At 54.5% G+C, this 14,223-nt stretch overlaps 2 protein-coding genes across 2 annotated transcripts; both read right to left on the bottom strand.

Annotated features, from left to right (window-relative positions):
- Positions 1-7,181: 7,181 nt before the first annotated feature.
- PLICBS_004150 (uncharacterized protein) lies at positions 7,182-8,016 on the bottom strand (the record flags this gene model as incomplete). Its single annotated transcript, XM_018328238.2, has 2 exons — positions 7,182-7,235; positions 7,303-8,016. 2 exons carry the CDS (start codon positions 8,014-8,016, stop codon positions 7,182-7,184), a joined length of 768 nt encoding a protein of 255 aa, XP_018173177.2.
- A 3,520-nt stretch (positions 8,017-11,536) lies between these two features.
- PLICBS_004149 (uncharacterized protein) lies at positions 11,537-13,670 on the bottom strand (the record flags this gene model as incomplete). The annotated part of the gene is made up of 3 exons (XM_018328240.2): positions 11,537-12,200; positions 12,258-13,415; positions 13,495-13,670. The coding sequence occupies 3 exons, from the start codon at positions 13,668-13,670 to the stop codon at positions 11,537-11,539; spliced, it is 1,998 nt and encodes a 665-aa protein (XP_018173179.2).
- Between the last annotated feature and the right edge of the window lie 553 nt (positions 13,671-14,223).

Here is a 14,223-nt window from a genome sequence, read left to right as displayed (position 1 = left end):
GTCAAGTGTGTGGGCCGGTAACACCGCTTGTATAGGAGATTGCAGATTTGAAGAGGGGATACTGAGGCATCCCACCAACTCGGCCTTGGGGACTGCGGGACGCACGTTGGCTGTGATGATCTTGAGTAATTTGGTCCATAAGTTCAATGTGACCCCTCGACAGTCTGAACAATGAGAGACAAGTACAGTAAGGAGTCAGATAGAGAGTGCTGGGTGGCCGCAAATGCCCGCCGAGTTGACGAAGACACTCTCAAGACACGACTCAGCCAAGATGCCAACTGTAACGGGCTGGGCCCGTGTGGGTCTCGGATCCGCTCTCGACCGGGATCCACACCAGCTCCGGAGCTCCGCTCAAAAGCTCGTGTTTCTTTCTGCAACCTTCTTTTCTTTTCTTTTCTTCCTTTCCTTTCTCCTTAGCTTTAGGATACTCGTTGCAGTCGCTCAGCTAGTTGTCAACACACTTAGTTGAGACCGTTACACCAACCCACTTTGCCCGACTCCGAGGGCGTTATATCCGGGTTGGCTACTGTACAGTACAATTGCAGCTTGGTGCAGAAGTTGCTACAGGTGTGCCGCAAGGATCCATCCCACCGAGCTTGAGCTAGCTTCGGTGTCCGATGAAGGTTCTGAGAGCATCGTCACCGTGAAGAATTGAGGTGTCTCGGGGTCTGTGGCTCGGTACATGTCGTGACTGTGGTGTTCTCAAGGCATGCCGAATATCAGGATTGGCGGCTGGATAGCGCCATTGACTGCTCTTGCGGCGGTCGCCTGCCAGAGCGGGTTCCTGCCAACGGTCAGAACCATGCTACCCACCACCTCGCTGCCCACCATCTCGCTACACGCCACCACGCACCACTCCCAACAATCCACCCATACCGTGTCCTTCACACCAACCTCTCGACGCCCCTGATCATCATTTCGCTCGTCGGGTTGACGGCCTGGACCGTGAACCCCTTCATATCGTACAGTACTGCGCTGTACAGTACTGTACCGTATCGGCAGCATACATACATACACTTCAATATAGCACAGTACAGTACATCGGAAGTTGATCTTTGAACTCACCATTTGCTATGTATCGTATTTGCTCTTCAAAGGTGCCATCTAGATGTGGGGCTTCCCCACGGTTTTGAGCACTGCTCTGGATTGACCGCAACCGATCGGATGCAGTAAGCCTATTGTGGACGCACCTGCGCGCCGCAAGTTCATCCATTCACTTAATTGCCGTGGGAACGCTATGTCGGGCAGTCTCTCCGGTCCGCAGTAACATTACGGCAAGACAGCAACGACCACCATCTCGATCTACATTCACAATCTCCTCCCATTATCTGGTGACAGCTAGCCCAGAATCCTTGGAGGCACTTGAGCGTCTGGAAAATGGCCCGCGTTCAAAATAGCAGTGGGCCTGAGCAACCAGCGAACGAGATGCTCTTGCAGTCAGGCCATCATAACGTGATTGACAGTTTGACGACAATTGCAACCGAGGCTTACAAAAGATACCAATTGACTGGCAATAGGGAAGACATTGACCTGGCTGTTGCGAGCGCACAAACTGTTGTAAAGCTGAGCGACGGAGACGGCGATCATTACGCAGTGCGATCGAGCATCTTGTGCGTTATGCTAAGTCGTCGCTTTGAGTGCGCTGGAGCCGTCAGTGATTTAGAAGAGGCAGTTGATATGGCTCAGCGTGCGGTCACAAGTACAGCCGACACTCATCCCAATCGCGCCGCACGACTCAACAACCTCGGCAATATGCTTTTTCGGCGGTTCGAGACCACAGGATCCTTGCACGATTTGGAACAGTCCATATCCGTGACTAGAAGGGCAGTCGCAGCGTCGTTACAGAGTCATACGGATCACTCGCAATGGCTAAACAACCTCGGGCGCAAGCTTGGTTCTTGGTATAAAGCTACTGGCAACCTTGATAGCCTCGAAGAAGGCATTGCGGCGGCACGGCAGGTTGTCACCAACGCGCAATATGACCATCCCAACTATGCGGACTTCTTGGGCAATCTTGCAAAGAATCTCGTTCTGAAATACGAACAAACCAAAGACTTTGCGTTTCTCGAAGAAGCGATCGAGAAAGCTCGCACGGCCGTGGCTGCAACTCCACCTGGGCCAGCAGTTGCGGTAGGCCTGCGCAACCTCAGCCATGCTCTTGTGCTTCGATACGAATGCACGAAAGTACTTGGCGATTTGGACGAAGCCATCACATTGGATCGACAAGCTGCCGCCATCACGCCTGGCGACTATCCACGCCACAACATTTATGTGTCTTCCATCGCAAACAAGCTTGCGAGACGGTATGAACGGATCAGAAAGCAGGGAGACCTGGAAGAAGCGATTGGCCTTGCACGGCAAGCGACAGCTGCCACATCAGCTGGTTGCCGCAGCTGGCCGAAGCAGCTAGTAGTCCTTGGAGACTGCCTTATGCTATCGTACGAGCGTACCAGGGTCATGAGCATTCTGGACGAAGCAATTGACGTGGGCCGTCAAGCAATTGCAGCAACTTCCAACACGGACACTTACCGCGCGGACCGGCTCAGTAATTTGGGGCACAGAATTATGCGGCGGTACGATCGAACTGCAAATTTGAGGGACCTGGAGGACTCGATAAGTCTAGCCCAACAGGCAATCAATGCTGCCAGCCATGGCCATCGTCGCCGCGAAAGTTTCTTCAACGACCTCGCAAGAGCTCTCTCGAAGCGATACGATAGAACGGCAGTAACAGAAGATTTGCAGGGCGCCATAAACGCTTCAAGGCAAGCAATAACGGCCATGGCGGACGACAGAACCAATGCCGCGTTAGTTTTGGGGCAATTGGGGAGACTGCTTACCCGGCTCTACGAACGTACCGGAGCCATACGAGACTTGGAAGAAGCCATAACCACTACGCGTCAAGCCATCGATGCGACCGAAGACACCACCTCTGAACGGAAATGCCGATCGAAACGTCTCAGGTCCCTCATGTGCATGTGGGGTGAGAGACCTGCATAGCCTTGAGAAGGCTCAAGGGGCCAACACGAGCCCAGTCCCACGCAGGCCCCCATGGAGCAGAGCACCGGTAAGCCCACAGCGCTTTCCACCACGCCCTTCCAATCGTTGCCGCGACGTCACGTTGTCAGATGCGGTTTGTTCGAGACTCGCGGTGCCCCTTTTCACGCAAAGGAGACATTGTGTCGAGTCTCTGCAGACCCGATGCTTATCTGTTGCCAGTGGAGGAGGGACTGACCTGGTATTCGTCGACACATCGTCAGCCAATGACTGTGAAAGTGGATGAACCGGCTGTGGCATTTCTGCCGCCCCTTTGCCTGCATAACGCCACGCTGGATCTCCATTGGTCGTTTCGCTTACGAATCACATAGCTGTACATACAAAGCGAGGTGCCAACGGCCTATAAATGGGCGGTGTGCCCTTGACCAAGGCAGGTCTGGGGCTTCCCTTGTTTCCATTCATGCACCAGCAAAGTGCAGTACTGTACAATACCATTATCGCGCTCAATGTCAGTCAATCACCTCAATTCCGGCGGGAATCATGGATCCTGCGTGGATTGTCTGAACAGTTCTCTGTTCGAGGCAGTCAGAAGCGGTCATCTCGGTCTCGTCCGTCACTGGATACACAATGGTGCTCAGGTCGACTTTGCAAATCCGACGGCCCACGGAGCTTCTCCGCTTCATTTGGCGGCACGCCATAACCGTATCGATATCGCAAGACACCTGTTACGGTGTCTGAATGAGAATCCAGGTCAATGTCAGCAATTTGCCGACCCTGTTTCTTCAGACTTTCCCTTGACCTTCTGCTTGGAGCATCAGCCACCTTTCAGGGGTAGTCAAACTTATTACACGACTTTCCACGACACGGACGACAAAGACTTCGGCGAATGGACTCCCGCAACGGCGGATGACTACATCATTAGGCCACTGGCTCAAGACAAGCTCAAGCTCAACCCCATGGATAGTCGTGGTCGAACGCCCCTTACTTATGCCATACATTGGGAACACCAAGTGATGATTAAGTTGCTTCTGGGCACACCGGGGACAGATCCCTGGATGGAAGATGACCTGGGCGAAGGACCTGTGTCACACGCGATTGGCGGCGATGATGAGACGACAATCGAGAACGTACTCGGTGGGGTCAAGGACCATGGATATGGGATAGATGTCGGGGCAAAAGTGAATGGAAGTCCTCTTGTCACTCTTGTAGCAATGAGGGGCAATCCGGTCGTTCTTAAGATGCTGCTAGAAGCTGGATTCGCATCCGATCCCGAAGAGGACATCGACGGCTTCACACCGGAAAGTGGAATCCAGAACGAGCTGGCGTCCTGTGACGACTCCAAGCGTCGGGAAAGGTTACTGGCTTGTCAACATATTCTCGGCCTAGCCGCAGCGCGTTGAAGATATGGCTATGTAGGTAGTAAGACGTGTCAAACACGACAATCCGTGGCAAATATACTACCTCTGTGACGGGCCTATCTGCAACAAGTATTCCGCATAAGCACTTTGCCTCTCTTTGGGTGCCCATTATCCGCACCCCCGTCCGTATGTGTAAAATTTCCGTGAGTTAGATGTAGTTTGCCGACTCACCCAAGACTTCTAGCCAGCTGCGAGGCTCGGCCGGTAATATGGCTGACAGGGCCTGACTTCCAATGTTGCCTCTTCTGCTAGAACGAAAGTGGTTCGAGCAAATGAGGCGGTGGTCAATGCTTACCTCCGAGGATCAAGCGGCACGAGCTATTTGTACTCGCCCCCCCCGCCATGACCACCGGACCAACGTGGCCGGCATCAATCCGATTTCCCTTTAGCAACATCGAAAGTCGACCAGGACAGAGCCGATTCCCATATGCAAATGGGTGTGACAGCTCAGTCAGAGTTTATCCATGGAGTCCTCGCCTCCGCGAAAGCTGACAACGTCCCCGCTGCGAGTCTGGAAAGGCTCAGGCAATGCCTCGACCTAGCTCCGCCTTTTGCGATGGTACACCATTTCGTGAAATTAAAAGGCCAATTTGAGGCCGGCGGCGATTCGGAAGCTTTTCAGTCCCGTCTGACCGAACTTTGCTTGGACTTGAAGCGTCAAGTGGAATTTATTCGAGCCTTGCAGGGTCTTTCTCGCCACGAAAGACAATACTGCGCACTAGTGTAGGTACCTCCATGCTACGTGGGGTAAGATTTCTCTAACGAAGGGCTTTCCAGCGAATGCATCAATGTTTTCGAAGTGTGTAGGATTCGGCGAGACATCGAAAGCTCCTTTGGATCGGACCAACTTATCCCATGTCTCACATGCAAGGAGCTCATCTGCGAGACAATCTCCGGCTTAGGCTTCGGGAAAGCCGACGGAATGATATTGGAAGAGTTGAAAAGGCAAATGCCGAAACTTGAGCTGCACTCCCAGTGCCATCGAGCTGAAACATCCTCCGGGTGATCAACGACGGAAGCGTCTTACTTGTGCGTTCACTCGGCACATTCTTTTGAGATGTTGCAAAGGTACTGAGGCCTTGAATAATAATCATCTACCTTCTTGAAAAGTAATATGGTGCAACTACGAATGTACCGTAGTACTGCGTACTGATGTTGTCTCACGATGTCTGATGGCTCATTTCATCCCTCTCCGTGGCCTCCTCCGCCCACGCAGCGATTGCTTCGGAAAGCCTACTCGTGCCGATGGTATATCCTTCGATGACCTGGGTCGCAGCTGGCGAGTTCGTTTTATATCTTGCAGGCTTTCGGTACCAGAATTTGTCTCGTTGGCGAGTGACAAATCGTCATGATCCTGATCCTCAGTTACTGTCCCTGAGTTCTTTTCCTCCTGACTCCGTGGAGCGGCGTATGAATTCGGCATCACGATACACCCTGCCGAGTGCTCGTTGGTTTTCTCGGCCCTCGCGTGTTGTGTGTCGAGAGTCGTCAAGGAAAAGTGTGTTGGCCAGTCAATGTCGTCCATGTCGTCTGCGCTCATCCGTGCCTCCGGAGCTCGCAAAGTGCCAGATCTAGTCGTCACGTTTGGCGGACCTAGGCTGGCAGGAGTCCCAAAGACTCGCCCTGCAGACGGTATAGTTTCTGAGGGCGATCGCTCGTGTGGCGGGTACATGGTGTTGCACGCTTGCTGGTAGCCCTCCGTCGGTGTCTCCATGCCAGCGGCGGCGTGCGTGATATGGCAGACTGCGCTGCCCTTGTAACGGAGTTGAGTTGTCGAAACAAGACTGATGTTGCGTGGGGTCTCTGTACGGTCCTTATTCTTGCATAGTGGACAATGGTGCATTATATATGGATATTTGTCTTAGCGATGGCCATGGTAGGTATTCAAGGGTCTCGACTGGTGTGCCCTCAGGCTAGTCTCTCGGCGGCCCGGGTGAGAGCGGAGCACCGTAGCGCGCAAATCCTTGCATGACCCAGTCACCTTTTGCCTGCCAAGATGAGCACCGGTGACCGGTCTAGCTGGGTCTCATCACCGATCATGCCACGACTCATAGAGCCTCAAGGCCTCCTTAAGGACCATGAACGTCTCGTTCTGTGGTAGGTACCTACTAAGGTGTCCATCATGCCAGAGGAAATGAAGGGCAAAGACCTGCGTTGCGAATTCAGGAAACCGGTGCAGCGTTCAGTATCAGGTCATGATACTGATGCTTGCCGCGAAGGAAAGGAAGAGACCACCTTGAGTTGCGTGATAACATGACCCGACTGCAAACGTTGCAATGCCAAGTGGCGGAAGTTTCCTCCCCGTTGGGTGTCATCAGTCACCCAACGCACAATGAATCGCGTTGCCGAGTGAATTGCTACAGTACTATTTGCAGACATTTCCTCTAATTAATCACGTCATTGCTGACCACTGCCAAATTTGCACTTCCTTAAGACCGTCCGTGGAATCAACAGCCCAACCATTGCCCGCATCATAATTCCTGTACGGATACGTACTGCCACTGCCGCCAACCAAGACGCCGCCCTCAACCTTGACCCCAAGACACTGCAATTGTGGTGGGTACATTTCCGGGAAATAATCACCTCCACAGCCTAGTTCCGACCCTCCGCGAGTTTCTAAGCTGTGAAGGATGTGCGCGTAATTACCCTGAAGATGCGGAGCGAAGAATACGCCCGCTGAACTTGGCACATGCATGGAAGCCGAGACCGGAAGTAACGTTGACGACGGCAGTGGCTGCAGTGTCGGTGAGGCTACTGAGACGGCTTGGGTCAGTTGACCGTCATGAAGCGGCTCGTGGCTGTGGTAGAAGGCACGGGGTGCTCCTTGAGGAAAATTGTAAGATGTGGCGGACGTGAGTTGCAAGGGATAACGATTGATTCCCGGACAAACGTTGCTGTAGCCCACAGACTCGCCCAGGTTTGTATCGGTAGCCAGTAACTCTTTCGAACTGCGCTCGACCCTGTCGGAGGAGGCTCGAAACTTTTGAGAGGTCGTGAGCTCGGCACGGGGAATAAGATCTCGAAATCCCTGGTCCCGAGATGGCGTAGGGAGCTTCCCTTGAATGACGTCCTCCACACTGTAGTAGCTAATAATGCGGTGCGAGACATTGTGATACTTGATACTGATTGTTTTCTTGACAAGGCCATTCTCCTTAAAAGAAAACGAGTCTACTAGTGAGCCAATAATTAGACGAAGGTGTCTCGCTTGTTCTGACGCATGGGAGGGAAAGTCGCCGTTGTCCGAATGCAATCTGCCGTTGGAGTTGGTCAAGCCGCCAAGCGAGCCCGAGGCCAATCGTTTCATGGCACGCTTCTTCTGGCCTGGTGGAAAAGGCTTATCCATTTCCCGATAGATGAGAAAGTTACCCAGGATTCTGCTTGGGCTCCAAGACTTGCCATCGGTCCAGCGCTTGATCCCAGTCGCGCTCTCCTGATAGATAAAGATACTGCCACTTTTGATGAGGTCCTGTCGTTCTCTGTCGTTTGGGCGACGAGAAACTTGGCTGATACGACCGCTTAAGGCGCATTCGAAAAGTAGCAGAGCGTCAAGGGTCGACGCAATGTAGCCCTGCCACACCGTCGTGAGCGGAGTGGTGTGCGACATTGTGAGGCCTGGCGAGCCTGATGTCTATGACTAAAGATAGTCTTGAAAGGTCGGCGATCATATGCCGGCGAGGCGGCCGCGTGTGGTTGAGATAGGAGGAGTCGTCCTGGTGGCTGGTCTGGAAGAAGCGAGTCCCCTGACACTGCTCAATGTCAAACGACTGGCAAGCGAGCAGAACCACGGAAGGTAGTGAGACCAAGGGTTAGCCTTTAGTGTTCAGACTTGGGCTGGAATTTCGGACCAATGAATGGCATGACTGCGTCCGCTGTGCTGCGCTGTTCGCGAGATGTGACTGGCTGGAGCCTGGAGTCTTCTGAGCCGTGCTGCAGCTCCTTTGCGCTTCTATCTGCCGGATCCATTGTATGGCGATCCAAGACGGTGTTGTAGGCAGCCACACATGCCTGCACTCAGGGCGTGTGGCCGATTCTAGCCCCCCCCTTTTCCAAATCACCATTGATGCAGTGGCGACGTCGTGCTACAGGGGACGGACCCTGGTGAAAAATGGCTTGGTTCATGAGCTTGTCTCTACATTCACGCCCCTCGTTCGTTAGCTTTCCAGCCAGGCACCCGTCAAGCTCGCCCCCCTTCCTGGCTCTTGTCCTTGGACAACATGACCCAAGTCTGCTCGTCCCAGCACCTACAGTACTGTACTCTGTTGCCAGGTCATGGCCAAAAATCACTCAAGCCTACAGTACTCCTGATCACACCACTCCGGACGTTTTAACGCCATCCAACCCGCGTTCACAAGCGGCACCTTCGGTCTCAGCTGCTTCACGCCACGGGCCAGGAAAGCGCTGTACAACCCCGATGCGTCATTCGCTGAGGCTACGTACCGTTGCCATGGCGGACAATGCCAACTACGACGAATCGCGCCGCCCGGCTCGTGTCAAGCTACTGTACTAGTGCGTTGCGAGCCTCCGCTTCGGGCTTTCGAAGCGCGAAGTGTAGACGAAGGGCGGCATTCCGAACTTGATATTTCCAATTTTAAGTCTAGACTTTGCTCAGCAGTGTTGAAAGGATGTGACCGAGCAGCCAACGCCATGAGGCACGTTTATCTGCTTCTCTGGACATGGCTACGCGTGACGTGTTCGGCATAAAGCACTCGTCGAGTGGCTGATGGTGGTACTGAATGGCAGGGATCGGACACAGCCACAGCTCCTCTGCCGTCCAAGTTGGCTTTAAATTGCGCAACATGCCCCAGCTCAATTCGAGCTGCGTCAAAGTATAACCCATGCTGCTGCATCAACAGATCGAGTCGGCACCGCGAACAGCTCACAAAGTCACAGGGTCAGTGCCAGATTGACCGCCCAAATGATTGAGGACAAGCCGTCAGAATTGCCAAACCAAGGATCCCTGTATCCCTGCCCGCTTCAGTTTGCAGGCTGCCAGACGCCATGTGGCAACACAAACGAATGGAAGCGCCACGTATCCACCAAACATTTGCGCCATCTTATCTTCCGATGCGCCGAGGGTAGCTGTGCTACAGGTACAGCTCGCCGAAACTGGCCACGTCACGACACACTCATGGAGCACACGAGTAAGCAACACGGCGGCAGGGCCAAGTACGAAGTTCTTCGGGCCGAAGCGCCGTCAAGTTTACCGTGCTTTGTCGAAGGTTGCAAAGAATCCTTCTCTGGATGGAGATGGTACACAGATCTGTTGGAGCATTGGCTTGGGCATACCATGGACGCAAAGTGCCACGACGTTTTCTCGCGCGAACCCGGACGGCCGAACGGGACGGCCTTCGTTGACTTTGGCATCGAACGAGGCTTTATCGCGCGAGATGAAACTGGCCGACTTCAATGCCCCAAGAGGCCAAGTGGTACGCACTACCATGTTGTTGAAAGGCGGTACACGAAAGTACAAGAATCAGCATGCTCCTGTGGCTGGACAGGTACTGTCGGCAGTAAGACGCGCCACAGAAGTCAGAGATCGGGTTGTCTGCTGTACTTGTGGGATCCCAAACCACCAACGGCGAACGATGTTCCACCGGCTCCCGTGGTACACAGCCCGACAGCGGAAGGGTGGTCTCCGTTCCGACGCACTGCCTGGTCCGCTCCGGAATGCCCTCCTCGTGGACCGACGGAGGTGGTTCGTCCTAACGCTGCATCACCAAATAGTGAGTGCTCACTGCCTCAAGCCCGGGAGGAGATTAGCTCGCGTTCCACCCCCGGCGTCATCAACCAAGAGAAGAAGACGTACCAAGGCATCCAGTACAGCCGTCGATGGAGCGAGCCTTTTTTTGGAATGATGCATGTCTCCGCTGACGAACGGGTTTCCATCGATGATGAGCCGTACATTCTTACCAGAGTCCTGGCCAGACTAGTGGCGGCCTGAACGCTGCAATCGAGTCACGCCGGCTTGGGCGTTGCTAGCAGCATGGAGCCAGAAGGGAGTCGATCGATTCATGTCAGCAGCTTCAGGGATTGATCACCTTCGTGTAGTGCTTGCAAATATATCTCACGGCGAGTTGATGCGGTCAGGGTGTATGAATACACCACGTGTTCAGTCGCTTCTACCAACGTCATGTGCCTGGGAGACAGTTCATTGAGGCAGGTCACTGGCTAGCCTCTTGGAGACTGACGCGAGGCAGTATCCATCATGCGCCACTTCTGAGCCTATAGCAGGGCCATGTCGCCTACCTCAGTCGTCGCTAATACACAATTAATTCTACACAACGCTGATATTGGCCTCAAGGCTCAACCCCGCAACATGTCATAGGCTGCGCCTGTGTTGTCTGAAGCCAGGTGTGAATGACTACGCCTCTAACTGGGAACAGAACCACCATTCAGCCTGTCGGCTGCATTGCGAGCACCAAGCAATTTGTGTTCAGAAGCAAAGCGAGTTACTAGCAAAAAGTCGGCTCAGCTCCGACGCGGCCTGGACGACACACCCGGGCCCTTCTCGTTGCTCACAGTTGATGTTCCCCTCTCTCCCTCAAAGTAACACACGCTGGACAAAGGTAATTCTCTATCTCGTCATTCTTGATACTTGGCAGCATCGGCAGACGGTTCACCGGCGCCCGGCGAAACACGACAATAGTAGACGGTGACAGCCGGGCCGTGAGGCAGTGATGACGTAGCTCCGGTCACAGTCGCAGACAGTAGCCAGTGGCTTTCTTGAATGTATGCTGCTGTCTTCCGCCCTCTCGCCATTATACCGTATTCTAATGGCCTCCACGAACGTAGATCCCCCCTGCTCTTGACGCTGTCACCGCGCCGCAGAAGGCGCTCAGCGACTCTGGTGAAGCATCGTATTGTCCATGCAGTGGCCCAGCTGGTGCTTCGGCCGACTGGAATCGCCGCCAGGTCCGGCATTTAGATACTTACGTCGGGGTAGCCGTCTCCAGTCCCCGTCTCGCGGTGAGAAAGGCAAGAGCCGGAGGCCCGCCCCTGGCGACGACGAAAGAGAATCACCGTTGTCAGACGCTTCTTCCGTCGTCGGCCTCCATTTCCACCGGCGCGGGTCCCGGGTTGACAGCGATGAGGCGGGCTGCGCCCCATGTCTCGTCAGGCAGGCCCTATAGCTCAACATCATACTTCGAGGTCACGCCAAACTGGCGAGCCTCGGCGTCCCACGTCAACCACTTGCCTGCGTTGGCGATCCTGCGCCCAATCCAGAGGATGCGCTCCTGTCTCTCCACGGTCTTGGAGCCCGCCTCCAGGTACCTGTCCGTCTCGTCGAGTTTCTCGTTGTCGAACCAGCCATTAGGGAAAAAGTCCTCGGCGAAAAGAAGCCCGCGCAGCGCGTAGTCCTCTGGCAGGGGAATCGGCTCCTCGTCCTTCTCCGGGCCCGGTAGTTTATCCGTATCGATCCTCGGCTCCGTCTTTATCGTCTTCATTAGGTAGTTGAGCATGACGGAAGTAAGCTTCCACGGAAATCGGTCCTCGAGGTGCGACATGGCGGCTGAGAGCCGCGACATGCGCAACATGAAGACCAGCGTGGTGTGAATGTAGCTTAGGGTGTTCTCGTCACTCCATCTCCGCAGGACAATTTCTTGTGTCCGGGCAGCAAAAGACAGCGCTTGCTCGAAGTTTTCGTCAACGGACTCCCACTCGTGTTCGGTCACAAAATCATAGTCCGCTTCCGCTTCGTTTTGCTGCTCCAGGAGCGCCCTCATCAGGACGTTTGATTCTGCACCGAAACCCAATAACAGGCAGCAAAGAGAGATGCCCACATAGTACCTAACCGCCTGTTAGTGCATCACGGCGCGAACTTGTACCAGATGCGACTCATCTCACCCCGCTTCAAGCCAATCCGATAGTTCGTTGTCGATCCGGCCGTCAAGGAGGCTTAAGAACTCGTTCATTGAGCCTTCTAGCTGCTCCTTCGATTTTCCTGAGAAGAAGATGCCATGCACGCGCACGAAAGCGGCATCTACGGGGCCAAGCTGCTGGGGCGAGCCGTTCAAAAGAGGATCAAAGAGCGTCATGATGCTTTCGCGCGCGCTGGGGAACGGGATAGGCACGCAAAGCGACTTGGCATAGAAGTACAACTGCTGCAGCGCATTCGGCCGCGCCAGAATCGCAAGGTGATGGTAGAGACGGCCGGTGTTTGGTGATTTGTCAGAGGCTTTGCTGTACCAGTATCTCGAAACGCCTGTCCACCTCTCCCTATCTCGAATATCATCATCCTCGATCGCCATTCGATACCTACCAAGGTCGCCGAGGCATTCTATCCACGTGTCTTCAAATGCCGGCACTATCTCGTACAACAGTGCCATCATGCTGTAGGCGGTGTCAATAAAGTTCAGCATGTGCTCCAGCGACTCCGGGAGCTTATGCCGAAGAAGTTCCAAGAAGGAATGGATGCCGTGACGCCACATTCTCGCGGGCATGGCGTATTTCGAAGGAAGACGATGCACGGCAGCGCTAGCAGACGGGTGTTTGCTCGCCAGGAAGAAGTCGTGGTGTTCGCGGAGCAACGACGTATGTAGTTTGCTCAGAGCCTGATATTGTTCTTGGCTGAGTTCCTTCGTTTCCTGTGTGCTGTCATACTCGATGCACTTTGACTCAATCATGACCAGGCCCGCGTAGATGCCCTTAATCTCGGCGACTATCTCCTCGGGTGTGATGAGCCTTGCCTCTGGCTGTCTTATCATGTCAGTCGGCGAAGTAGGCTCTGGTGAGTCGTAATCTCGGTCACTCGAGTCACTGGGACTCGCGCAGCTGTGGCCTGAGGTGGGTGGGGAGGAGTCGCGGATCTGGGCCACCGAGGCGGGCGGAGAGCAAAGCTTCTTGTTACTGCGACGCTGGTAGCCCTGGGATTGGTCCTCGGGATCCTCCAGCCGGTCCAGGACATCGGCGCGGTCCAAGGGAACCGGAGCACCGGGGACGGGTCGCTTCCTGGTTGGTCTGCCGGGGCTGGTGGCCTCCGGGGACCGGGCGACAGGGTGTGATCTGCGCATGCCCAGTCAACACCACGGGAACACTTTGACATGAAAAAGGCACAGCACGTCGGGGCGGCGTGGGCGCTCACTGGGGACTTTGTATTATGACATTCATAAAGGCCTCCTCGATGTCGGCGTCATCGGACAGGGTGGGATGCTCCTCGCGGACGTGGACTTTGAAGGAGTCGAGGTCGGGCTGGATCTCGGCCTGGCAGAAGGGGCAGCTGCTCGGGGCAGCCGTCTTTTGGCGGGCCGTCTTGTCCATGGCAAGACTATGGTGGTTTGGGTATATCCGGTGTGCTAGAAGTCAACTTCAAGAGCGACTGAGGAACTTGACCTTTTTGTGTTTTCGACAGCAGTATTGCCATGGAAAGCCTCAATTTTATAGAGGCTGAGGGATAATAACGAAGCGTGCCGCAGAGATAACTGCGGCCAAATAACGAGGCAGCAGTGAGGCGACTGGCGAACCATTTGCCTGCAGGGGTATCTGTTGAGGTGTGATGAACCGGGCCCTGGCCTGTTGAGGATAGCCGTCGCGACCTCTTGCATGACTCATGTGACAACCAACCTACAATGCCCTCACACGCCTGAACGCTACGGAAAGTTAGCGTGCTTGCAACCTCAGGTAGCTGAAGTTGGGCCACCGTTGTACAATTTGACTCGAACGAGTGACGAAAAAGAGACAAGCCGTACAGTAGCATACGGTGACAAACGGCTGGTCTCCACCCCAGTCCATCGCGCGAGCCTGAGCAGGAGCACATTGCCAAACCCTAAAGCACACCGGCACGCTAGCGACCTGCGGAGCTTGGTAATGTATT

The sequence above is a fragment of the Purpureocillium lilacinum genome (assembly GCF_023168085.1).
Source record: "Purpureocillium lilacinum CBS 284.36 DNA, scaffold_3, whole genome shotgun sequence".
Lineage (NCBI taxonomy): Eukaryota > Fungi > Ascomycota > Sordariomycetes > Hypocreales > Ophiocordycipitaceae > Purpureocillium > Purpureocillium lilacinum.
This window is presented reverse-complemented; position numbering and strand designations above follow the sequence as displayed.